Source organism: Pelmatolapia mariae, linkage group LG2, assembly GCF_036321145.2.
Source record: "Pelmatolapia mariae isolate MD_Pm_ZW linkage group LG2, Pm_UMD_F_2, whole genome shotgun sequence".
Classification (NCBI taxonomy): Eukaryota; Metazoa; Chordata; class Actinopteri; order Cichliformes; family Cichlidae; genus Pelmatolapia; species Pelmatolapia mariae.
The window spans coordinates 35310135-35338007 of NC_086228.1; the positions used below are offsets into that span (position 1 = coordinate 35310135).

General features: G+C 40.6%; 1 protein-coding gene across 1 annotated transcript; it reads right to left on the reverse strand.

Annotated features, from left to right (window-relative positions):
* gabra4 (gamma-aminobutyric acid type A receptor subunit alpha4) lies at positions 1-27836 on the reverse strand. The gene is made up of 10 exons (XM_063499651.1): positions 27775-27836; positions 27414-27588; positions 27207-27325; positions 25111-25178; positions 24677-24897; positions 24091-24173; positions 18836-18979; positions 18108-18260; positions 7641-7897; positions 1-4690 (listed from the first exon to the last, which is right to left on the reverse strand). Exons 2-10 carry the CDS (start codon positions 27500-27502, stop codon positions 4154-4156), a joined length of 1671 nt encoding a protein of 556 aa, XP_063355721.1. The 5' UTR covers positions 27503-27588; positions 27775-27836; the 3' UTR covers positions 1-4153.
* Positions 27837-27873: the final 37 nt, after the last annotated feature.

The window sequence follows — 27873 nt, forward strand, 5'->3', positions numbered from 1 at the left end:
AACAAGATTTTTTTTTTTAATTTTCATTGTAAGTGGGCTAAAGCAGTTAATTAAAAGTAGTCTAACATAAATGTAAATGCTGTAATTTGATTATTTTAATAAACCATGTAACTTGGATGGATTCAATGCTGGCGTGACCACAATGCACACGTCTAATGTTGCTCACAGTGGTCCAAGGGACCGCTCAGGGAGTTTGTGCGTTCGCTCAGACACATGAAACATTAGAGGGAACATTGTACGTGAGAGACGTCTGTCTCGCCCTAGCAGCACCTGTCCCTCTCCTCCTCTTCAGTTCGCCTCAACATACGCTCGTCATATTCTGTGATATGATTTACTCTGAGGTAAGGACAAGGTTAGTGGTGTTGCCACAACACCTCACTTTTTTGCCACATGTATCGCAAACCACGTCTCAGCTGTTTGTGGAGGTAAAATACGTCCGCACATGACTCCAATTACGCTCAGCCATTGTTGTGAGTGCGCACGCCAAGGGGCTGCAACACGTTTATACAGCCGTATTTCGCACATGACTTTGAAAGGCGGAAGAGGAAGTAGTTCCTTCGAATGTAGACAATCCAAATGTTATAGTTTCTTTCCACTGTGTTCCTGTTAATGATAAACTACAAATTTACCCTAAATTACTAAAATATCGATATTTTAATGTGAGAATCGATTCTAGAACATAAATGACTGGTATCGAAGAAATCGATATTTTAGGATCGATCCGCACATCACTATTAGGAGCTCTACTCTGACCTCTTCCCAAATGACCAAGCTTCTCTTTATCAGCATCGTGCTGGGATTAATGGTAGCTGACAACTTGGACCTCCATTCCTCCAAATGTGATTATTACTTGTACAAAAACAGTACAAAAATGTGTCAGTACTAAAACTAATATTGAGGGTTCAAAATGTCTAAAAAGAACAAATTAGCACATATATATCATGTGTAGAAGCTAATAGCTGAGTTTAAACGTTTCTGACTTGTGGAAATAATGTTTTTTCCATTACTTACCAAAGAGTTGAAAGTGATTATAGACACATAAAGTGTAAATATGAAGACGTTGCCAGCAGTTGATTAGCCTAGCACAATAACCAGAAAGAGCTGGAAGCAGCTAGCCTGGCTAACGGACCTCCTAGCTTTTGTTTAGGCGTAATTTAAAGAGTAGGTGCGAGGAAGCAGCGGCGTTTAGTTACCTTTTGGGGCCTTTCTACACATACTGTTGGGATTTGTGTTTATATGTACAGCTAATGTCTCATAAGTAGCGTCACATATTTGTGTTTTGTCTTTGACGGCCCACAGTGTAACATACTAAGACCCCCTTCACAACAATGTGGATGGAGGTTGTGATACCTACAAGGCAACAAGGTCATAAATCTGCTCTTATGGAACGCACCCTAGCTCCGTTTTTATGCAGGTCTGACCGGAGGGTAAGAGGTGGTTGTCATGGTAACGGTAGTGTTGCTAGCAGAAGGGTGAAGTGCCCAGAAAGCTACAGAAGAAGAAACGCAAGTACTGGATCTCAGTCAAACAAGGAGAACTTTTGACCTTTCACCTTAGTGTCCTGTTTACCACATATAATAAAAAGCATTCACTGTCTGGGTGTGGGGCTCTTTGTTCGTTTGGGTCTCCTGTTGGGTTTTCAGCATCTTCATGTAGATGGACATTATTTTCAAATCAATGCTTGTATGCACAGATTTTTTTTTTAATGAAAGCAGAAAATCTCTATTTTAAAAAACAATACTTTAGCAAGTGTTGAAGTAGCCAGTGTGTAGATTAAGATGAGCTCAAGTTCTGAGTTAAGGCCATTACGCCTCGAGCGCGTTGCGAAGAAGCAAGTTTGTCGTGTTACACATATACACACCAAAAGCATTTCTGCAGAAAATGAATTTTTAAAAAAACATGAAGTTGACATCATCAAGCCGTTGCATGTTTTAAACTACGAACACGCTTGTTGTTTATTTGGATCTGAAAAATTTAGCTCAGTAAAAAAAAAAAAAAAAAGCCCCAAATTTGTCATGGAAAATCAGTCGGTGTGAATGGCTGCATTAAAAATAGGTGAGCCCGAAAAATATTTTTAAGGCACAAAATATTAGCTTGAATTTGACATGTCTGGTGTGTAAAGGGCTTTAGTCCTCGCTATTATGACCACTGTTTTCAAAGGGTTTATTCGTCAGCACATCTAATTCTGAATTAATGAATCCTGATATCCCAACAGCCTCTGCTGACTTGAAGTGTCTTTGACTTTTTGATACTGCAGTGTTTTTACAGGATCAATTCAAAAGATCTGGTTTCAGGATATGAGATGAAGCGACTAAAATGGATTTCAGCCTGAGTACATGGGGGCGCTACACGAAGATGCCAGCATCTCGAAGCATTTAAGACCTGAACTGAAATAAAAACCGAGTAGAGGCCAATATTTCTCATGAAAACAATCTTAAGTAAGATTCTTTACACATTTTCCCATTAATTCAGAACGACAGGAGAATTTATTAAGACCCTTCCCATACAATGTGAAAACTGCTCTAAAACCCATTCTTCTCTATGGCTCGCGCACACCACAGCACAAGCGCATCTATGTGAAAAGGCCTTTACACTTCCAAAGATATGCACTCTGATTTTCAGTACAATCATTTTCTGGTTGGTAATAAACTGCAGCTGCAGTAAATTAGGTGTAGACTGATTACCCCCTATGAAAAATGACTCGTCATTATCTTTAAACATTAACTGATCTGACACAGCAGGTAAATATCAACCACTTCCATAACTTAATGTGGTCTAAATTGCTAATATCTTTCAACCAGGGCAACATCAATGTTTCAGCAATTATCAATGTAAACACCAATAAATTCCATAACCTACTAATAGCTGTCAACTTAGTGACCAACAGCCGTGCGTCAGCTGACACTGGGGTTACCAGACAGAAGAGAAAAAGTTATTTCAACCTTCAAAACGTGCTCGACGTGTTGTGTATCTGCTGTAGTTTTGATAGCAAGTGAGTGTGCTCCATAGACACACATGAGAGATCTTTCCCATGAAGAGTAATTAAATAATGTTTTATGCCCAAAATCAAAGTGCACGGAAACACATTTAAGAATGTGGATGACAGCAGTTAGATGTTGCGTTTCTCCCCTGGAGCTGCTGTTGAGTCACATTCTTTTGTTGAGCACGCCGAAATGTCTCGAAACAAACAACCAGCACATTATTTTATTGCCACAGTGGTCTACGAGCAAATGGCTTTGTGTTCTGCTCCCTGTATTTGTTCATGCTATGGCTCTTTTTTAATCACTTACACAATCTTTGTCTGCTATTCGCAATCTGTTACGGCTGGAGAGAAGCTTAAAGCCTACTGTTACATGAATTCATAACTTGTCTTTACTATTTTCTGCCCGACTTATCCACAAATTTCATATTCGCTATTTCAGATTAGTTAATCCTTCTTGTATGTGAAAGATGCTTTGCAAGTAGGTACTATACAAGAGAAGCTTTTCATGGTTGATCAGGTCCTGGCCAAAGCTCCACTCGGCCTGGTTTGAGGACTTTCATTCTGGCCAAATCCATTTTAGTTTCAAACCCTTTTGGCCAACATTCAAGAATTTTCCATTCTGAAATCCCTCGTTTTAATTTTGCAACCTCTAACCTGCTGGCACCAAAAGCGACACGTCTTAATTATTCAAAAGGAAGTAAACTGTATTCATTAAATATAAATCTGTTTATCCTAATAAATTTATATATTTACAGTGTTGGTGCAGTTGAGTTCAGAACAATGGCACACACGTCCACGCATCTTGCCAGGTGCAGGGTACAAAAATAGGAAAATGAATAAAATCCATGCTTTATCTTGACTGCAGGCCAGAAGAGATCAGTTGAAGCTGATGAGGACCTTTTCAGTCAAATGAAGCACGATGTAATAGAAAGAGGACAGTAGCATACTCCAGTGTGCAGGTGTTCCTTCTTATGTTGAGTCAGGTTTTTCTAATTTTGCTCGCTTGTTCCCATGCTTGCAGTTTCAGGACTCAGGAAGAAAAAAATAAATGTATTCTTAAGTGCTTTATGGGCACATTTTGTTCATCTGTTTGGCAAAAACAACACGTTCTACATAATGTTCACAAACTCCAGTAATCCTTATTTACTTCCCATGTGTTAAAAGACACGTCTAGCCACCTTTAGCCACCATCGTGTCCTTTGATAAGTAAACCACCCAGTAGACCATGTTAAATGCGCCAAACGACACGGGGAAGAGGATCCGTGCATACTTGTCAATTTTACTGGTTCCGCCCATACCAGCAGTGGTGGGCTGGGAGCACGGCGTCTGCTTCGGCTCCAGTTTGTTCCCCATCATCTGGATGCGCTCCAGCTTCGGGCCCAGCAGATGCTGCAGAGAGGAAGTGCTGGCGTTCTGCTTGCACGGCGTCCCCGCCATCACGTCTGGCGTAGAAGCTGCACCCTGAGGCGTACTCTTCACCAGCTGCGCTGAGGAAGACGCAACGCTGAGCAGGCTCTCAGACTTTGGGCTGGAGCGGGAGAGGGTGGAAGAGCTGCCATTGGCTCCACCGGCTAAAGGTCGCAGCGGCCTTCCTCGCCCTACTCCTGCAATGTTGGTGGTGGACTGGGCTCTCGGTTGACTGCTCGACTCTTGGTGGGAGATATAATTCATGCGCTTCCTCAGATTACCGTTCGTATCAGGATTTTGCTGCGAGAGAGGAGAATAACCAGTATTTGAGTCAGGCTGATAAGAAAGTTTACTGACACTGACATTTAAATTTGTTCCTCGTGTTTTAGTTCAGTTTAACAGCTTGAAATACATTTCATTGTGCATATGTTAACTTCTTTGTTTTTAAAAAATCCTGTCTGTCTGGCAGCTTTTACATCAGAGTTATGATCTGAATGCAGTTGTTGTCCCAAACACATTTTGTTCAGAGTTTATCTGTTTATTTCTTCATTTCTGTTCATGTTATTTCAGTTATTATATTATGTGTGGTATACAGTATGACAATGTGTAAGACAGGACAGGCAGGAGAAGTTAAAAAGAGGGGGTAGGGGAAAAAGGATATAATACAAATGTTGTGTACAAATGTATCGCCAACTTCTGCACCTGTAAGAAAAAGCGAACAAACAACACCTGGAACACAAAAATTTGAAAATGCACAGGTACATAAATCAACAATCTTCTTGTGTGTTGTGTGGGGGGGGGTGAGAGAGAGAGAGTGTCGAGTGTGGGTGTGTGTCTTTGTTAAGAAATTTACTTGAGGGTAGGGAGGGGCCAGAGAACCGCACCATCCGCAGCCCTCAAGAGTTCTGAAGACCTAAGTCCACACATCTCTGCAATATCTGCACACTCATTCCAGCAGGAGAATGAGGAAGGCCCTAGATGGGGTCCGCACGGCCAAGGGGTGGAAGTCCCAAAGGACCAGTGGCGACGGGCAGCCGACCCCACTGGAGCTGCCCACCATAGTGTGAGTCGAGATCAAGGCTCCAGGTGCCCAAGAACCGCTTGGTATCTTTGCCTGGGCAGTTCTTGGCACCACGGAAGAGGTCCAAGCGACAGAAGGAGTTCCAAGACCACCGAAGGAGTGGGTCAGTGACCACACCAGAACATCCAGCCACAGTCCCCGGAACGAACAAACACCTGCATCCCAGCGGGGAGTGATGGGGATGGTGAACTCCTCCCTCCATGCCCATGTCCAACAGAGGCCAAGGCTTATTTGTTGTGTAATATTGTAAGTAATGTTCCCAGTGCAGTCCTTTCTAGAATAAATTGGTTTTTTTTCTGTATTCAGTTTGAAGTGGTTAGCAAGGAATTTTCCAGATTTATCACCATGTTCAAAGTTCTCCAAAGCCCTCTGCACAACAGGCCAGATTTAATAATACAATGATGCAGTACTTTATTCTATGCACTTTAAGATATATTTAGAATTACCATTTATCCTACGATATGTCTTTAGACTGTGGGAGGAGACCAGAGAACCCTGAGGAAACCCAACCAGTTTGAACCAAAAGCCATCTGACTGTGAGGCAATAGTTTTAACCCCTGTAACACCATGCCACCACTTATTGATAACACTGGACAAATCCAACTGGTATTCTTGATTGAGTTTGTTATTGAAACCAGCTCTCAGTTAGGATTCGGAAGATTATTTCTCTGTATTACTGTAGAAGCTTAATCTTAAAATATAAAGCGTCTTGAGGTGACTGTTGAATTGATGTTAGAAAAAAAAAAAGGAGCGTTAAAACAAACATATTTCGTGCAAAGAATTTTTTCATCTCTCCTTTCTTCTTCCTGTTTGAAGGAGTTTGCAGGATAGGTGAAGTTTACTTCCTCCCCACAAACTTTGTCATATTGATCTGATCACAGTCCCCCGACACAGATGGCCTTCATTTGTGAAGGCAGACGACAGACTGTGCGTAATACAGGTGTCACTTACCATGGCTTTCACTCATTTCACACAAGCTTAAGACAGAAAGTAGGTAGCACAGCATCGGGGTAATGCACTGTAGCGTCAAAGGAGCTTATCCTTTGAAAGTTGATGTTTTCAAGCAGAGTGTGATGCTGGTACTAAGGCATTTGCAGGAATAATCCACCAACACCACCCCCACCCCTTGAATTTGAAAGGATCCAATGTTATTGTGTCCCGTGTGCAGCAGAGGAGGAGTGTGTGCGTGGATAGTGGAGTTTGTGTCTCAACATGGAGGAGGTAAAATGCTGAGGAGTTGGAACCATCAACACACTGTGACCCATGTGCCAAGCCCTCTGGTAACAGGACCTGCTCTTGAGGAAGAGAGTATTAATTTCGCCCCCTGTTGCCAGAGCTGTCCTGAAACCTATACAGCTGTATTCGGACTGCGTTGCCATGGCAACCCCCTAATCCACTGAAGTGCTGTTGTCACTATACTGCATTCAGGCATGATTACTCCACACTGGGATTTAGGCAGAAGGGAACAACTTAAAGTAGTTACTGTAAAACGGGCATATCTGCTGGTGGGTTACGTCAACTTCAATGATCGGTTAACAGATGACCTACGATTTCCACTCTTCAGAAGATTATGCAGGCTGAGAAAAATACATCGCACGTGTTTATCCGGCGCCATGAACACGTTCCTACAGTTACATAAACAGCACTGTAACACATTCATCATATCTGACTTACAGCTTTAAAATAGCTTCATGGTATATTCATGAATCCTCGTTCTCTCCGTATGTAACTTGCCATGGTGTCGATGCAATTTGCTTAAACTTCATCACACAGAAATAGAAGCTTATGTCAGTTCATGCACGTAGAATTTCAAAAGAAATGTTGCACACCTCGTGACTACTCCCAAACATCTGTGCAGTGAAGCTGTTTTCAGACCCGTCTTATTTTCTCTCTCACACACATTTTTTTCTGTCTTTTAACAAGCAGTTGTTTTTAATTTGACATGCAAGATTTCATTTGTAAAGTTCTGGGACCAGGTTTCTCTAGCGTTCCTTAACACCCTGTAAGCAGGAGCTCAGCTGACTACTCTCACATGCAGGAACCACTTCTGATGATTCAAACGTGTAGGCTAAAGGCAGTAAGCACATAATAAGGGACATGCTCTGTGAGTGCTCCTTGAAGTAAAGTGTGATCAGATTATTGAGCCACTTTGAGAGAAACAGAAGTCACCTGCAGCACTTCCTCTGCGTCCTTGACCTTGACAGGCGTGGATTGGGGCACCGGGGGACATTTGGCCGGCTTCTTTTTGGCGCGCTCAATCTGTGCATTGGTGAAGTAGTTGACAGCGGCAAACTCAATGAGGGCGGAGAAGACAAAGGCGAAGCAGACGGCGATGAACCAGTCCATCGCAGTAGCGTACGAGACCTTGGGGAGGGAATGGCGAGCACTGATACTGAGTGTTGTCATGGTCAGGACGGTGGTGATGCCTTGGATGGTTTGTGGGAGAATAAAAACAAAAGAACACATGAGCCTTTATCAAAGAGGGAGTTGACATAAATTCTTTCATATTTGATCAAAGCACATAATTAGTCTGAATTTGACTCAATTTGAATGTAAGTAGAGTTGCAAAAATATCCATCTCACTGCGAAAACTGAGGCTTCACCACAGACCGGTATGAATTTTAACACTGCAGATCTGAATAGAAAACAAGATGTGTTCAATAACCCATATATTATGTTCTTCTCATCAGGAGATTTCATTAACTGAAGGCAGAAGGATAATGAACCATATATGCAGTATATAGCTTTGCAATAGAAACATGCACAATAGAACCACAAAAAGCATTTGTCCACTTGAGCTACTCAGAGAGTTTCACTCGACTCTGTGCTCTGAGGACTGATGTTGCCTGTCTACACCAGCACAGTGGATTTTCAATCAAACAACAATTTTCAGAGGCTCAGCAGTAATTGGACAAGCCAGCATAACTTTAACATAAGGTTTGTGGTTAATACTTAGGTGAATATCCTTTGTAATCAATGACTGTCTGAAGTCTACAATTCATGAATATCACTGACTACAGTTTCCTCCCTTGAGCTGCTCTGCTACGCCTTTACTGCAGCTGCTTTCAGTTGCTCCGCACTCGAGTTTGTCTCCAGTATCTGTAAAGCTGCTCTATTTTGTTGAGATCTGGTAACTAATCTGGCCATTTCTTTGCCTTGAAAACCTCTTGGGTTGCTTTTGTACTTTCTTTGGGTCATTTGGACTGTGGAGCGCTGTATAATCAGTTTTCCAGGAGAATCTGAATCTGAACAGAAAGTACAGCTCTGCGAACTTCAGAATTCACCCTTCTACATCAGTCAGGAGTCATCATCAACACTAGTGATCCAGTTCCACTGGCAGCCATACATCCGCTTGCCATAACATTGCCTCCACCATGTTAGAAAGAGGATGTGATGTGCTTAAAATACTGCTTCTTTCCTTCTCCATACTTTGTTCTTCCCATCATCTAGGTTTGTCTTGGTTTCACGTGTCCAAGGAGGTTTTTTCCTAAACTGCCGACATTTAGATGTTTCCTGGCAAAGTCTAATCTGGATTTCCATTTTTTGATTGTAACCAGTGGTTGTTGTTGTAAACCTTCTTTGTTGTCACTCACTCTACCTCCTCAACAATGTTTTTGACTCGGTTAGATGTTGTAAAAAAATTTCTTAACCTAGGAAAGAACAGTTTTTATCCATTGTCTTCTGTGGTGTTTCAGGCTCTTTGATGTCACTGATGCAGCTTTATTTTGATTTTTCAGCCTAATGATGGCCTCCTCTGCTTGCATCTGGGCATCTCTGTGGACCTCAGATTAAGAGCTCCAGCTAAAAGCTGCCAAATACAAGTTCAATACTTGGAATCAACTCTAGATCTTTTAACTTCTTAATCAGTCTGTCTGGAAAAACAAAGGAACAGGCCTCATCTGATCGTGAAACTGCTTGTCAGTCAATTGTCCAATTACTTTTGAGGCCCTGAAAAACTACATGCTGCTGCCTTCTGGCAAGAGGTACTAGAGCATTCGGGCCCTCACTGCCAGACTGCGAAACAGTTTCTTCCCCCAAGCCGTCAGACTCCTGAACACTCAGTGACTGGACTCATTCACTCGCTTAAAGACCCATTTTTACTCTTTGGCTTTTAATTCTGTATGAGTCTGTCATTATTTTATTCTTATTATTTTCTTACCTTTTATTTTACTTTCCTTCTAGATTTTATCTGATTATTTTATTGTACTTTGGTCAAAATTTGTTGTTTTTAAAAGTGCTATACAAATAAAATTGATTGATTGATTGATTGATTGATTGATTGATTGATTGATTGATTGATTGACAAAGTTACTTTTTGCACAGCAAAGCCGGGCTGGCTCATCTCAGCCGTATGGCATGTGAGCCCCTGCTCAACGCACTGAGCTGAACCGGTGCCCATAAGGCTCAGTCTTCTGCACATTTCTATTGTACTGCTGTTTCTGTGTCGTTCTTTCTGTCTGGTGTTGTTGTCTTTGTCTTGGGGGGGGGGGGGGGGTTTGCAATTTTTGCAAATTGCGCTTTATGTAGACCTGTGTTGATTGTCTGTTATATGTCACATGCAGCACCACGGTCTTGGAGGAACATTGTCTTGTTTCACTGTGTACTGTACCACTGCACATGGTTGGAATGACAATAAAGCCACTTAACTTAACTTAAATTGACTTGACTTGAAAATGGGGGACTGTGTATAAAAGTATGTGTAATTGACAAACACTTGCACAATTAAAAAGTAAGTAAAAGTAAAAATTGTACTAAGTAAAATTGCTTTGAATTAAAGCTAAAACGTCACATCTTGACTGTCTGATTTAGAATCCATAAGATGGAGTAAAGACTAAATTAAGTCTAAATTATAAACATTTTGTCACTGTCTACAAACTTGTCGACCTAACTGTCTATGCCCCTTCCTGTGAATTGTCTGTCAGCACTATTCTCCAGTCTCACTGGCAATCGCTTCCATCAATAACTTGGTACCAACCCACTTAATTTCTTATATCATAGTCCTGCTAAAGATAGTCAAGGTCTTTATGCAGCAGATGAATTAAGACATCTAAGCAATGGTCAGCATGCTCTACCTCCAAATACTGTTTGTATAACTAAGCATTAACGTATATTATTCCACTGTGAGCTTGCAGTTTCCTAACTATATCACATTAACACTGGTAACTCTCAAATTGTGGAAATAATTCAAATAAAAAAAGGTTATACATCACAGAGCTAGAGGACACACTGACCGAGGTTCATGCAGACACCATCTCGGGACTGAATGTCATGTGTTCTCATTTATTTGTCGCTGCACTACCCAGAGAGGGACCATAAAAATAAAACAAGACACCTGTCTGACCAGCACCCAAGGTTATGCGGGGCTCCTACAATAACAGAAGGTCACCGTATAAGCCTGAGGCTCGTCACTCGCCCTTGGTACTATTAACCAATAGCAATAATGTGATTTGGAGAAAATCCCCTTTATGCCAAAGATCTGGAACAATCTGTGCGTCACAGCCCTTACCCAACATAAACGCATGTCTCCTTTGCCCGGACGTGACCGCCATATAATTACCTGTCAGTCAAAAGCAGCTGGATGACATTGATGGGTGAACTGCAGCTCAAGGCCACAGACTGAGGACATTACCCTCTAATAGAGAGCTTTTCTTAACATAGCCAAAAGAATGAAACAGTGGGTGTTTTCCATTAAAATTAAAGTTTTCGCGGAAACATTTCACTGACTGTGGAACTGATTATGTATATAATGCAAAGTATGGTGTGGGTCGCTGAAATCAGAGAAATTATCCGGAAGCCATTCTTTCGCCATAATTATGCTTGGTTTGGATACTTGATTGTTCCAAGAGCTGCATAGAGAGATGTTTTTTTCATGTTGGTACTTCAGGAACATAAAGCTTTGAGGTTATTAGCTTATAGCAGGAAGCAGAAAGAGTGAAAGCAGCTGTGCAACAAGTGCAGCATATATCTGAATATACTGTATAGACTGTTACTTATGTAGCTAAATAAGAAGATACAGTAAATTGCATGAATTAGTATGCTTCATAGGATAGTCAGGCTAGCTGTTGTGATTGCTAAATGTTAGCTTTTCCCTCATTTTGGACATGTGACCATGTAGGGTCAAATGAATAACAACCATTGCTCACTGGGAAAAAATATTCCTAGACTGGATGGCAAAGGTTTGCCTTGACGGTATAAGTTCCACTTTTTCAAACTTGTTGGCTACAGGGCTTTTACTTTGAAGGTGAATGGTCTGCATTTCCAGATTATGTTGAACTTTTTGTTACTGCTGCTTGACTAGTATTTGGTGAGAGTTTGCAGAAAAGTTGGTATGTTCTATGCAAAATACAAGGGACCGCAGCAATCTGTGTTTGGGTTCTTGTCTAGTCTGTCATGTGTTTTAGGTCTGTTAAGCTTGTGTTGTCATGTCTAGTCTCCATGTTTCCTGTTTTACTTTGAAAGGCCTTGTGTTTCTTGGTACTACATGTTTAGTCTTACTCTCCCTTTGTCATTATGTCTCATTCTAGTCAGCTGTGTCCTCGTGTGTCTCCTCATCACCTCATGTATGTAGTTAAGTCCTCCGTCTTCCTGTGTTCAGCGTTGCGTTGTCTGTGTTACCTTCCCTACCCCTTGTCATAGTTTCCCAGTTTATGTTCAGGTTTTCCCTCAGTTTAGCCTTGTTGTATTTTCCTGAGTTTCAGCCCTAAATAAAGGTTCGCTTTTCGTTAAGTAAAGTTTTGTCTCCTCGCCTCTGTCTGCACTTGGGTCTTCTACTCTCTCCACATGGCCTGCCCGGCAGCCCGTGACATCTGCTTGCGATCAACACAATCACAGGGTAGTTTTTGGTGTAGCACCCTCTTTGCGACCAGTTTCACCCAGAAGCAGCCACCAACCTCATGGCACGACTCTCCAACTCGTCGAGGAACGCATAGTTTTCTCTCGTGACCAGTTATTGTGTCTAAGGAAACATGCGCCTGATGTCAGAAGAGTAACCTCTTAATCGAAACTCATGGTCCTTTGTCTTCGCTTTCACAGAGATGATGTATTGTAAGATCATAAATGTGTGCCTCTTCATAGACCAAAGGACAATTACACTTTGGGACTTCCAGAACTATTACTGGCCATAAACTCTGATTTGAGACAATCACTGGAGTTGTTAAATGTCAAAAGTCTAGAAAGTTATAATTTGAGGCTTTAAGAAACACTCATTTTACTTTAAGTGTACTTTTTATCTTGACTCTATTTGAAACCATGAAGCTTGAGCTCTAATCCTCACTCCACTCCTGTTTGTCTTCTTGACAAACCGCTTCTTTTAGGCTTAAAACAGGTCACTGCAGTTGAGTCATAGAGGCAGGAAGTCAAAACAGAGGCTGCAGGGAAGAAGAGGAGAAATCCAAACACCGACCACCTTCCAACCCAAACAGTCACACACGCGCCGGCTGAAAAGCAGCGGATAACAGCAGAAATCCACTGTCTCAAAGGCTCGACTCATGCGTCCTTAGTCGGGCTGCTGTGACGCCTCTGTCATGCCGGACAGTTTGGGGCGGGGAGGCAGGGGTAGAGCAGCAGGACTGTCAGATACATTGTCCACTGAAGAAGAGCAGCACTGATTTGCTATTGCTTTATTACACTGAGCGACACTCAGAGAGAGAGAGAGCCACACAGCATCACTTTTCACTAAGCAACTCAACAGCTGACGGCAAAAGCATTCACTATACCAAATGAATGCTTAGAGGTGATGCTGCAGTGTGCGTGACACCTTTATTAAAACCAAATGGTGGGGTGGGTTGTTGGTTGTGTTGGTGACTGAGTATGTTGTGATGATTTGACAGAGTGCTAGCTAACAAAATGCCAGTCAATAGAGGAGATGTGTAGATTTCATACATAGTAACAGGACAGTACTACTGTATAAACCCACGTGTGGTTTTATGCAGACGTCTGTGCAGCATCATGAACGGTCAGAATATTAAATCAAAATCATTAATCACAACTGACACTTGTTTGTTTTTCTCTTAGTTAGCTTGTCATTAGTCATGGTGATGAGTTAATGCTAATGCTCTTGAAAGCAATGCAGGAATACTTTCAAACAGAGGCAAGTATCAGTGCCACTATCATTCAATAGACAACATGTCTATTGTCACACACTAATTAGTCTGTTCTAGGGCAAACCCAAACAGCGTAGCAAGGGAGTATGGGTAGCACGCAACTGGGTTACAGGCTAAAAACTGAAAGCAGGTTTTGTAGCACATCTATGAGCAGCCAGCATGCAGGGAGGCTATTGTTTGTAATGTTCATCTCGCCCACTTCGCTTTTAGGAAGACAGATGGATTTTGTGCTAATTTCATCCAACTTTCCCTTCCATTGGGTCTGGCTTTTGATCAGTGCACCTTCATTTTAGCAAGAACTGTAGCAGTTCTGTGAAGTCTGACGAACATCTGCTTATTTTTACTGTTACAGCAAGATATCAATATGGGTAGCAAACCAATTATTTATAATTTACTCAAACATATACTGTATACACTATATATTTGGATGTAATCTTAATTCATATTCATAAATCAATATAGTGATCAAGAAAGTAACTGGTTTGCTTGGTGGCTGACCTGTGACTACCTTACTGTAACCAACAAAAACCACTATGATCACATTGATTCTGTTTTAACCAGTGCAGTTTTGCATATTACAGGGGGAAAAGTAACAGATACAAAAGACTTGTTAAAGCTTTTTTCTTCAACACTTTAGAGCAGGGGTGCCCAATCCCACTTGAGAGCTACCGTCCTGCAGCTTTTAGATGCATCCTTGTTCCAACAAACCTGAATCAAATGAATGGATGTTATCAGGCCTTTGCCAAACTTGATGGCATGCTGAAGAGGTGATCAAACTATTTGATTCAGCTGTGTTGGAGTAGGGATGCATCTAAAAGCTGCAGGACAGTAGCTCTCGAGGGCTGGGATTGGGCACCCCTGCTTTAGAGCACTTTAATGATAGAGTAGCTCTGGTGTGAAAATGCAATACTTTAATGACTGTACTACAGGCAGAACATGATCTGGGATTGTCCATCCATTTTCTACTGCTTATCTGAGTTCAGGTCAAAGCAGACTCACCATGGCCACCTCTTCCAACTCATCTGGGGGGGACACCGAGTCATTCTCAACCCATCCAAGTTTTAGTGAGGGAGAAACGTATTTAATCCCCTTTTGACCAGCAAGAATTTGGATCAAGTATATTATTGAACGAAAGTTTCATTGGCAAGTATTTAAGGATTAGGACTGCACAATTAATCAGAGTTTAATCTCAATCATGATTTGGGCTTCCCACAGTTAAATTAACATGACCGAGCGATACTGAAAATGGAAAGCAAAAGTAAATCGAGTGCTCCCTACATCAGCGTCTCACCACAAGTCTGCATGTGCCAATCACAGCTGTTCCCTGCACTGCACTGCTTGTTTCCTGAATTAGTCTGGACGAGTAACACTGTAGTCAAAGACAGATTATGCAACAAAATTCAAATGTCTGCCACAGAAGAAGGCAAAGAGCTGGAGCCTAGAAGGCTTCAGAAAAATGGTCAACATACCGGAAAAAGATGTTATACCCTCCCCAACTAAGTGACAAAACGTGCAGTACACAAAGCAGGGGTAGATAGGTCGAGTACTTTACTTTGAGTTTTATTTACATCAATAATGAATTTAAGGGCCTTTATTTTATTTGTTTGCTTTTAGATGTACTTAGGCCAATTGAAGAAACACAGTGTTTGCCTGCAAAGACGTTTTAATTAACAGAAATGTAGCACACTGCAAAACTGAAAGCACTCCCCTGTCAATTTCATTTTGTGTTACGTTTTGGTACAATTCTTTTTATTTATGTTTCTTATTTTCCTTCTAAGGGATGCACTGAATTTAGGAGACTGAGGAGGACTAATTTTATTTTTGTCAGGGGCATTTTGTGTTATGTTTGAATTGTTGATTTCTTATGTTAATATCATGTGCTATTGTCAAGTTAAGGGTAGAGTTGAGGTATTTTGTATTACTTAGGAGATAACACTAAGTTCTAGTATTATTATTAGTTTGTCTTAGTTAGTTATCCATGTCCCCTGGTTTGTGTGTCATGTTCATTGTTGGGAAGGTTACTTTTCAAATGTATTCCACTACAGATTACAGATTACATGCCCCAAAATGTATTTTGTAATGTATTCAGTTAAGTTACTCAATGAGAGTAACGTATTCTGAATACTTTGGATTACTTAATATATTTTCATGCTTTTTACAACTACATGAATGTCCTATTGCTGTGTGATTTATTACCATTACTGAAGGCTACTCGTCATACCAATACCCACTAGATTTTTAAATCTTAATATAAAATGAGTAACAGTAGGGTGGACATTAGGTAAGGCTGCACTTTATTATTTTTTTTATTTCTTTTTCGCTGTTAAAATCAAATTTAAATGATAGACTGTTCACTTCTTTATAAACCGTTTAAATTATGAATTCAGAAGGAGTTTCTTATTTTGCTGACTGTAAGCAAACAAAATTGGGCATAAATTAAGTTACAGAACAAATGAAAAGACAACAGAAGTTTGTTGATTATGTCGAGTTTGACAGTGGAGGTTTTTAACGTGACCGTTAACAGGGCCGGTAGTCTTAGCACTGACTGTGAAATTCATCAACAAGCCATATGACCATTTTCTTAGACAACACAGAACAAATACAAACAAACAAACAAATGGCCAACCCATGACTCACAATAGGAAATCAGATTAAAGCACACAGCACTAAAAAAGAGAGCTTAAGACAAGAAAAGCTCATTGGAAATCCCACAGACTGTAGTGGATGGCTGTTTGATTCGTTCTTACTCTGAATTTGTCTTAGGACTCAGTCACACTAGAGGCAAAACTGGACGGCGTCTAGGAAAAATTCATGGTTACCCGGTGACTGCATGGCATTTTTTTGCAAGTAGTGCTCTCAATCTGTGGAAGACCACTTTTGGTCACAATGTGATTGCACGGGTAGTTGTTGGAAGGCAACCTGTCTCCACAAAATTAAGGTCCCACTTGGACTCAAACATTTGCAAATAATTTCTGTTCAACGCATAAATGCAGATTGACAACTTTTTCAGTCAGTCTGAGTCGGTCTGTGTCCATCAGTCCATCAACTCAGCTGGTTGTATTTTGGTTATGTTCCTATGTAAAAGCAAGGTTGCTGTGTGCTGTGTGTAATTCTGCAGTTAAATCTGCATTTTGCAGCAACTACGTCACTATTTGTGGAGGAATTTTTGTTTCAGATCTATGAGCTTCTTAGTCAATGTGAATTTCTGTCGATGCAGAAAGCAACAGATTTGTGATTTGGGCTAATTTGTGAAAGTTAATTGCTGTATCGCCACAAACAGACTGCACGTAGTTGCCAACTTGACTCCATTCAAACTGATAGCACACTGACGCCACCTAATTATCGCCATCTTGATGCACCAAATTGTGGACCTGGTCTTTAAATAAACCATTTTAAAGGCAAAAACATCATAAGTTTGTTCCATACTGGTGCAATAATTTTGTGACTTAGTGTGACTGTAGCTGTCCTGGTCCGGAATCGGTGACCCAGGGTTTTGTGTTTTGTTGTTGATTTCATTATGATTTATCATTGCTAGTCTCTTGGTTTCTGTTGTGTATTCTAGCTGCCTAAGTTCTTTAGTATTTCCAGATTTCTAATATTTAGGTTTTGTTTATGTGCCGCCCCTGTTTTCCATGTTTTGTCTACTCTGTGCCTTCCTGTCCCACGTTTCAGGTCTCTGTGTCTATCTTGTCATCCTTGCCTCTGCATTCCTGCGTTTCCTGTTTTACTTTGAAAGTCTGTGTCCCATGTCAGTGTATTCTGCTTTGCTTCCTTTGTCTCATTATGTCAGATTAGCCCCAGCTGTGCTTCCTTCCCGTTTTCCATTCCCTTGTTACTCCCTGGTGTATTTAAGCCCTGTGTTTTCCTCTGTGTTTTCAGCCATTTCCTAGTTACTGGTCCTGGTTTGTTTCCAGTTTAGTTTTGTATTTGAAGTGAGTTATTTACAGCCAAAATAAAGCTGCCTCCTTTAGTTCATGCTTTCGTTTCTGAGTCCTGCGTTTGGGTCCTACATCCTGCCTTCCACACAGCAAATCCATGACAGAAGCATTACAAGAGCGAATGGGAAGTAATGGAAAATCACTGGGCTTGGCATTCCTGAACTGAGCCAGTGGTTTAGGCATTTTAAAAAAAGAATAATTTACTCAGGAAACGCTTGTCATTAGCAACTACAATAAGGAGGACATCTTTCCCCAACATGATTAAAAATGTTTATTTCAACCACACGTCCAGTATTACTGCCTGTAACTGCTTTTTGAGCCAAACATATTTTAGAGAATTACTGTAAAGAGGTGAAAATAAAATAGAATGGGATTTCATTAGGAAAACAAAAAGATTTAAAACAAACAAATAAACAAAAGAAGGTGGCACTTTATGTTTCCCGTAATCACCGCGTGCTGAAGCTTCGCCTTGTTGTGTTGACTGAATAGATACTCCAGCTCTGATTGCTCCATTGGCATGCAGGCACCAAATAAACAGAGAGAGAGAGAGGAGCAGAAAGGCAGTGCAGCATGAGGGCTGTGTGAAGTCTACATACCGAAAACTGTGCGCGCTGGGACTGATTCTTTATTTATCCAGAAGGACACTTGGGAGAGGATTACTGTCATTATGCAGGGGATATACGTCTGAATCATGAAGTAGCCCATTTTACGTTTCAAGTGGAAGTAGACCGTCATGACCACATATTCACCTGTGGGATCAACAGAAATGAATTAGTTTCATTAACAAAGAATTTGAAGTTGCAGGCTGACAGATTTCATTAATGCAGCTCCAGACAGATGTCACATTTGATCTGGTTTTCTCCCTTCACTTCTACATTGTGTCCATTTGCACTCTGTTGTAGCTTTCTGCTGCTAAAATCTTTTTTTTGGGTGCGGTGTGGGGGGCTTTCAGTATTTTTGTGAGCCAACTGGCTCTGAAATGTCTCAACGCATGATGTTTGAGGGTTTCATTTCACAAGACTGTGTGCTAGCTATGGTCCAGTAGACCCACTGTCATGTCTGTGCAAGTGTCAAAACTCCATATCCCCCCAATATGCGACGCCCAAATCTGTCTTGTGGAAACACAGTGTAGACTTGGCAAATCTTCCAAGTATGATTCAATATAATGCGCTCAGACAGATGTGGATCTTTTCTTTTAATAAAAAAAAAGCAGACTCTTTTGTAAAAGTGATAAATGAACAGCAGTGTTCGTCCCATTATTCCTCGAGCGTTCACTGTAACTCGGTTGATAAAGCAGGACGGTGAAAGGATGAGCAAATCTCACCTGTGATGGATTTAATCGTTTCACTGGAGACCGTCTGGCCAATGAGATCATACTGAACGAGGCTGGAGGACTCTGGAGGGACCTCCACTGAATGCTCAGGCCCTTTGGTCCAAGTATAGATCATCTCCGTTTTAGGATAGGCATCTGTGGGCAGACAGCAAAGCCACGCCGACATGAGTCACTGACTGTAAGCTGTGAGCAGCGCAGCAGAAAAACATAAGATGCTCAGAAGAAAGCAGCTCTTTGTATACTGTAAACTGTCCATATGTGTGCAGGATTTTACTTTGACATAATTGAAACATTATCATCACTGTAGATTTCTTCTTGTCACCATCCAGCTGTTAATAGCACCTTTACCCCATTACCACTTTTCTCCTGTTTTCCTTTGGAGTGCCATTCTTCACACTGTTTGTATATGTGATAAATGCTACATCCTCTAGCACTTCTGCTTTTGCTTCTCAGATAATGGGGTTGCTATTCCTGGAACAAATTCTGCATATTGTTATGTAAAAGTGCATTAAACCAGAAACCATTAGGAACGAGCTACACATTAGTTATTTTGTCTGTTGTCAACTGTTGTGGAAATTGCTGCTAAACTTAAAACGTCTGCATTTATTGGGCCAGTGCAACAACACAAGTTTTCATTTACTAGCCAGCTTTTACCCGGACGTCATTTTCGTGGTGACCTGGCTGCTTACGGTTAAGTTCATACGTTTTTGGGGGGATTATGTATAAAAATGCCCGTAATTCCAAACTAATGAATCCAGTTCTTTTGTTTGAACTTGAACTCAAAAATCCAAGATGCATTTGTTGCAGACTTTCAGCTTTTAATTCCACTGTGTTGATGTACAGAGGCAAAATTATTATTGTGTCATTATCCACAAACTTGTGGATCTAACTGTATGTAGCACTTTTTTACTCAGAGCGTTTTTATTCCAAGCCTTTTATTCTGACAGATGCATGGGCAGGTTGGGAGGTTGTTATCTTGCTCAAAAGCACATCACTATGCTGACTGGAAGAACTGGGAAGTGAACCAACCTTCCCATTAAAAGACAACCTCTACTTCCTTGGTGGGTTGGTGTAGTGAAACTAAGTTGAATTAATATATTTTATATGCAGCATGTATTATATTGCCTTGTAATATTTATTGTCTTGAGGCAACTGTTGTTGTGATTTCACGCTATATATATAACATTGAATTGAAATATGTAATATTTGAGGAGAATAAACAAGAGTTTACAGATGCTGTTGGGTTTATCTTTACTAACAGAAATTAAACTTAGACTTGGTCGCTGTTTTATTGATACATTATTGATCAGAAATCATGAGGCGTGATTGAGAACCTTTATTTTATTGCCTAAATGTAAAAAAAAGACAACTAACTCAAATTGATAATAACTGTTATCTCTACAATTGTTGCTTTGTCTGTTGATAAGGGTTCAATGGTAACTTTATTGTCCCCAATGGGAAATTGATTTGCAGTATGTCCGCACATGAAACAACACAAAAAACAAACAAACACACACAAAAAAAGATTAACGTTAATGTTAATGTTTAAATATATTATAATAAACTAATAATTGATTAATATAATAAATAATTTTTGATTTAAGTAGGATATGTTATAGATAATTAGATTAATTAAGTCGTGTCCAATATTCCTACATTTTAGGTCTTTAAAGGTTCCTGTTAATAAAGTTGATATTCTTATTATTAGATTCTACTAGAGTAGCTTTGCATGACTCATAATTAAAATCAATCCCTATTTGTCTTACACTGGGCCTTAGTGCTGCCCCTCAGCTCATCCTGTGTCTGAAATGAAAATTTGGAGGAACTGATTGGCTGATTGGTTGCCCCTCTCAAAACAGAAAAGAGCAGGTGGGTGGGGCCTCAAATGTCCCTATACACTCAAAATATGTTTCTTCACCCTTAATAAACATGAGGCAATCATTCTGAGTAAAATGCAACAAAAATATGCAGAGTGTGTAACAAATGTGTTAGATCACCGTCCTGTGTGAGGTTTATGCCTCATCTGTAACAGTAGTAAATTGGTAATTACCAAAGTAAATTTTTATGTTTTGTATGTACTGTTTTACGAAAAAGCAGAAAAAATGTATTTTTACAGTTATTTGCTTGTATTTCTGAACAGAAAAACATTTTAGTGGCTGAATGTTATGCTCGATTTATTTAGTCTCAGAGAAGTTCAGTGTGCCAGCTCAAATTCACATATAAAAATGTATAAGTTTGTTAAAAACATATCTTTTTGTTTCAAACAGGTTTTATGACAGAAGGTGTAAAAATGTAGACAGTCCCCTCTAAGTGAATACTGCTGCTAATTATTAATTTTTCTCTAAGAACTGGAAAAAAAACCCAAAACAAAAACAGACAAGAAGTCTCCACCAAAAACTTTTCACTAATAATTTTTTTTTATTGGTTCGACCAGATTGACTCATCATCTCACCTCCACTCAAGCATGAATAACTCACTAATCTGCATAAAGAAAATGATTCCAGTGCAGGTTTTACAATCTATTTTGGTAATTGTGGACCACACCATGACATCAGAACAAATGAAAGTAAAAATATATAATAACAGTAAAACTCTGTCCAATTAGTAAAGACTCAAGCTGCCACTTTGTGCCTAATTAAAGTTGTAACAGTCACACATTATATTACAAGTTTGTTTATTCCGCGTTGTTGCTTCCCCTCTGTTTTATTTTGTTTTTTGTGTGTCTTTTTTCTTCACTGTATTCTCACTGGCGAGGTTGACCAGAGTGCGAATGCAAAACAAAATGCCAGTTGTCTTGGCCTGCCACTCCCTATGGGACTCCATATCGGCAGGATACCAACTGTGCTGCCAAAATGAAATGACTCTGGTGTGTCATGGAGTGGAACGCAGTGCCTGTGCACACAAGTCCAGATGGAGTAGCAGAAAAAGGAGACGGCGAGAGGAGAGAGAGGGGGAGAGATGGAGGAAAAATGAAGGCAGGGCAGACAGTGAGAAAATTAGCACGCAGGCACACATCGACGCGCACACATGCACCGGCTATGGAAAATAGCTGCATAGGTCTGCGCTATCCTGAGGCAGAGGAAGGGATTCTGACCTTTCCCTCGCTTCAGGCCACATCAGATCCATGGTTGCTTCCTCCTGACTGGAGGCTAGCAGCAGCAGCACAGGATGGTGAAAGGACGGGAGGAGGGGGGGATGACAATAACCGAGGAATGTGAATTTGTCCTCCGCAATGTCACCAGATTGGGTAATTGACAGCGGGTGTAGAGGCAAACTCGTTGTCTTTTTTCCTCTCCTTTCTCTTGCAGATGTAATCTTCAAATCGCTGCTGCTCTCTGATAAGACGCAGCTGCTCGTTTTTTGAGAAGCTCCTTTATTTGAAATAAGTCATTTCTGCTGACCAGTGGGCCCACTGTGAACACTGGTGCTGAGTTGAGCGTTCATTGTTCACGATGAAGAATGAAACGTTTCATTATTAACTAACAGCATTTACTCGCTTTCTGCTCAGCTCTTTAGTGCTCCTTTTCAGCACAGCATCCATTTCAGTACCAAGAGGAGGAAAGTGGCTTCATGAACTGAGCTAGGACAATATTTTCTTTGTCTTACCCTTCCACTGGTGTTTTCTCTTTTGTTACCCACTCTGCTTAGTTTAGATTCAGATTCAGTCTAAACGCTCTTATTTGGTTGTCACTCTATCCTAACCGACTGCTACACAGCAGGTGTACCGGCCGAGGAAGCATGGCGTCCTGAAATAGAATCACACTATTCATCTTAGAATCCAGCTTTTTTTTGTCCTCTCAATAAAGTCACTTCAATTGTATTAGAGTGGAATACACCTGATTTACAAAATAATCATCCAGGTAACTCACATCAGATCTTTGCTGCGTATTACACGCTCATTACACTGCCACCTGTTTTAATGTACAAGTTTATCTGAGTTACAAGAAGTAAAGAACCAGAAGTGGGTTATTTGCTTACACTTCTACTGTACTCTTGTATGTTTAACTCAAAAAGTAATTTAACAAAATTGACTTACTCCAGTATTTTACATTGCTGTGACATTTTCTTCATTTTTTGAGTTGATGAAACTGATTATTTTTTAATTAACTGGAAGTATTTTGATGGTTCACTTTCCATTTAAAAATCATCATTTCAGAGTGCTTTTTCTTTTGTGTACATCTGCCATAGTGTGCAGCTGTTCCTTGGTATTGCAATGTCCAAAGTGGGAGTGCTGGTGAAATTCCAGGATTTCAGCTTTAGATTAAAAATGTTAACTAAAATTTTCTACACTCTGTCACACTGAGTTACTCTGTGTCGAGTTGCTCAGGCTGCGTTTTGTTTATTTTTATGTTAGACTGTCAAACATGCAACAGAGTGAGAATACACAAGGACTGGATATTGATTGTGTTTAAATATCACTAATTGTTGTATTTAATTTTAAAAATTATACTTACATTACTCGCGTCTTCCCAAAGTAACAGACTTACAATGCTGCAATGCTATTATGTTATGTTATTACTCAGGTACAAATTTTCACTGTGATAATGACTTATTAATAAAATCTTTTGACAAAACATTGAGGACGAACAGAATTCACATTCTGATAAAATGATAGATTTTTTTTTAAACTTTGAGTCCTTTTCCTTATTCAAAGGCACTGCAGGAATATTAGAGGTTAGCAGTTTGGATCACTTTGTCCTGTCAGACCAAATCAGCAGCCCCTTCCTGTTTTCTCTCTTGTAGCACAGCCAGAACATTGAAAGGAGGCTCACTAAAACGGTACCATTTATTTCCTGTCATGATGTAGCTATATAAAAAGAAAATAAATCATCATGTCTTTCTCCTCATCTCAGCTTCTGTCTATTTAGTTTATATTTAAATAATACCATTAATATTAATAATAAATCCTATTGGATGGATGGATAAAATACTGACTTTGTACATATACATAAACCCACCCGAGGGATTAATAAAGTTTCATCTAATCTATCTACATTAGTACTCTACACTAAACTGTTAACTTCTGGTGTTGTGAGTGTTGTTCATCTATTTGCATATTTTTGCATGTTTTCAATAAGTTTACATTTGAAAAATGCTTTTTTATATGTCATATTGTTACTATTACTTCCACTTAATTTCCCCCTTTTATAAACTAATGTTGCAGTTGTAACAAAGCAACTGTGCAAACTGTGTGTCAATAAAGTTTTCTGATGCTGATGTCACCAACTCACACACAAATAACTTACAGCTGCCAAACTTGAGGGGGCATGCATGTGCATCCATGGGGAAGTCCACGAGCTTCATGGGACACTCGGCGCTAATCGTCAGCCTGTTGCAGAACAGAGGAGAAGCGTTTGACTTAGGACCAAACACAAGGCAATAAGGGCTTTCTTTTAAGAGGTACACCAAAAACTACTGCCTACATGGTTCTATTTGTTCAGGTATTTTAAAACAAACAAAGGTGGTTTTTCAATTGTTGCTACGCAATCATTGATTCTGCTGATCTTCATATAAAAAAGGCCAATTACTATCAAACAATCAACTGCTCTCCTGAATGAATGTGAAAGTTTGGCATGTGCACTGCCTCCACACAGCTCTCTACTGTGTACACAGCGAGAGCGGGTTTTTGATTTCACAGGAAATCTCTTTCATTGCTTCATAACAAACAAAGTCTGTCATCCCTCCTATCCCATTTTAATGAGCAAAAAACACTCAGAATAGAAAACAAATACGTGAAGTGTAACTAACACAAGCAGGCTTTTTAGATGGATGCAAAAATTAGAGCTGGCTGCAATCTGTAGATTGGCATATTATTCGAGTTAATATAAGTACCTCATGGTGTAGAGGATGGTGCCGTTCTTCATGATGCGGAACAGCCTGTTGGGTGCCGTCATGTTGTGAGCGACGGACCTCTTGCCGTTCCTGAAGAAGGTGTCCGGTGTCCACACCTTTGTTACCATCAGGTTGTTCAGCCTGAGAATCTCTATCGGGCCCTCGTACATCAACCTCCGGTCAACCCACATCTGGCGAAAAAATACGTCCATTGTGTATTCCTAAGATGGGAAAAAAGGACCAAAAATAAGACCAGCGGGAAGAAATTGCTTCGGTTTTTTATCAAAACATAAAGCAGGCTTGGTTGAGTGGCTCTTGGTTGAGCAAGATAGTCATTATCTTCAAGTATTGATCTCTGTGTCTTCTGTAGTTTGAAACCCAATTTAGAATAAACAAAAAGAAAGTCATAAACAAACATGAGATAGGATAGGTACCATTTCAACGTCTGAGACAGGCCCAAAACTTGTCACATAAATGTCAGTCTTGACCTCAGTCACAGGACCTGTTGAGATAATGAAACAGACAAGTGTCACATTTAATGACCGTTTACTGGTGTAAATCCTTCAGTGTCACGGTCATAAAAAGACAGGAGTCCTATTCATACTTGTTTAGCCAATCTAAAAGCCTTGCAGTAACTTATCTCTTCCAGAGCTGTATTGCCTTTGTTCCTGTTTCCATTCTGTTCACTTTAAAGCGAAGCTGGTACGCCTGCATGTCTGAACATCTCTGCTGACAGGCTGCTTTACACGGTCAACCAGCAGTGAGGCATCTCTTTGAGAAATATGGCCGTAGAAACCCAGAACTGTACTTTTAGAACTTGAACTGTGCATTAGGACGTTTGTGCGCTGACATACACACAATTATGTAACCACACTCACTCAAACGTGCCAGCTCGGAGGCCCGACTTCAGTGGGCACAACTACCAGGCTTGTGCACAATTCAGCAGCGATCGTGTTGTGATACACTAAACCACAAAGCAGTATGTTGCGTATGCAAATCACATAAAACATTATAGAGAAAAAGGTCATTTAAATGTTGCCATAATGTTCCCATGAAAACATGTCATGCATGTCCTCAGCTTTCTACTTCCCCCATGCTGTTAAAGAGTTTCAGTAAGGCGTTCATGCTCATTTGACAGTCTTAACCCTGCAATGCTGAGTGCATCATATTTGATAGATGAGTTTTAGAGACCTGTCATTTTTTGCCCCCAAAAAAACTAAAACAACTGCATAGAACTGCCAGTCTGATACAAATCTGATACAAATTACTGGGCTGAGCTGTCTACTAAGGTTGGTGGTTCGACCCCTGGCTTCTTCAGTCTTGGGCAGTTTCTTCATGGGTAAGAAACTGAACCTCAAGTTGCTCTCTGAGTGTTCACTGGTAAATGGTTACTGGACTGGTTCTTGTATAGCACTTTTCTACTCTACCTGAGCACTTTATACAACTTGCTTCACCCATTCACACCCAAGCACATGCGAGCACTGTTTTTTCTTTGCTTAAGTGCTTTTTGTCTAACATTCATAGACAGACTCTATTGGATGCATCAAAGAGCAACTTGGGGTTAGCATCTTTCCCATGAAGACCGGAGCAGCCAGGGATCAAACCACCAACCTTCCGATTATTAGATGACCTCATTAGAGTGTGAATGTGTATGGATGTTAAAAAGAAAACACTTTGCCATAGAAAAAGAAAGGTGCTGGCATGAATGGGTATGAATGGGTTAATGTGTAAAGTACTCTGAGTGCTCAAGTAGCCGTCCATTTAACATAAAATTTCTCAGCTTCAATAAAAACCAGTTTCAAAAACTTGGAATTTTCTGGCAATTATTTCATGGTTCAGGCTATAGACTGTTAGGCTGTGCAAATAAAAGTGCACATTTATTTAATTATGGCATATTTGATGGTCATTTTATGGCTTTTTTCTTAGAAACGTGTTCTTCCTCCCCACCATCACCAAGTGCTTGTTCACAGATCAATGACATTCTCTCTCCACCCCTGCAGGAGCTTTACTTTACAGTATCAAGTGCTTTGAGATGACTGCAGCTGTGAGCTATATAAATAGAATACACCAAAATTGAAATCTTTAGCCTCCCTCAGCAAGTGGATTGTTCCCTCTGCTCATTTAGAGCGCTTCAGGGGTGTAGTATGATTACTATGGGTGGAACTGACTTGATTTAAACCACACTAATGGGGTGTTTTGTTGCTCAGCAGTGAGTTTGCAGCTATCTTTAGAGTACATTTTGCGTTCTCTTACATTAAAAAGTCCAATAACAAGCGAAGCTCCCTTTTTAGTGGTTTAAAGATGTCACCGGATGCTTTTATTGCTCGATAATGTGGTTAGAGCTACGTGATATGGCTTTAAAAAATAAAAAAAATTTAAAAAAGTAGCATAAATTACAGAAGAAATAAAATTTCACCTGGTGGTTTGAAGATTCGGGATATTTCCGAGTGGTCACATAGCTGATATGACTACTTTTATTGCAGAGCACTCTCAATAGTGCGCAAAAATAGTGCGCATTTTTCTAAAATACCTCCGAATCCAGGTCGCAGCCTGTTGTCATAGCCGTCCAGAAGTCGGTCCAAAATGCGAGTGAAATTCTCCGGATAGATCCTTTCATCCTTTTTTGTCTGCGCAGAGATTTTCTTCATACTATGAAGAAGAAGAAGAAGAAAATCGGGTACTTGTAAGTTGAGGGCTGAAAACACGGCAGGTTTCAGCACCGCGGACAGAGACTCACCAAGTCAGCAAACAGAAAAAGTAGAAGAGGGTCCGAGTAAACGCGGGGCGCATCGCTGTCACCATCTCCTTCTTCTTGGCAGAAACCATCCTTGCATGCCATACTTCAAGCCTCTTCACATCTCACCACCACCAGCACCAGCAGCAGCAGCACCACTACCAGCGGCAGCAGCTGCCTGTGTCCCGAAGTAAAAAAAAAGGGAAAGAGGAGCAGTACGCAGGGAGCGACACAGGGCAGAGCGGCGCAGAGAGGAAGAGGGAAGTTGAGAGCCTTTTTCCTCCCGATCCTGCAGTCTCTCTGCCAGGCGCGCAACACAAATTCACACATGCACACACACAGACACACACATACGCGCACACACCTTCACCCCGAGCCCTGGTCACCTCTGGTCCGGATCTAAGCTGCTCTGCTGCTGCTCAGCACCCAGGCACACAAACAGTCCTTCCCCTCTCTCCCTCTC

Excerpts from the sequence above, each read along its gene's own strand:
- gabra4 (XM_063499651.1), bottom strand. The coding sequence starts at position 27,502 with ATGGTTTCTGCCAAGAAGAAGGAGATGGTGACAGCGATGCGCCCCGCG. Across the intron at positions 24,898-25,110 it reads CTGTCTCAGACGTTGAAATG|GAATACACAATGGACGTATT; the intron begins GTACCTATCCTA and ends TTCCCATCTTAG. Across the intron at positions 18,261-18,835 it reads AACGATTAAATCCATCACAG|GTGAATATGTGGTCATGACG; the intron begins GTGAGATTTGCT and ends TTGATCCCACAG.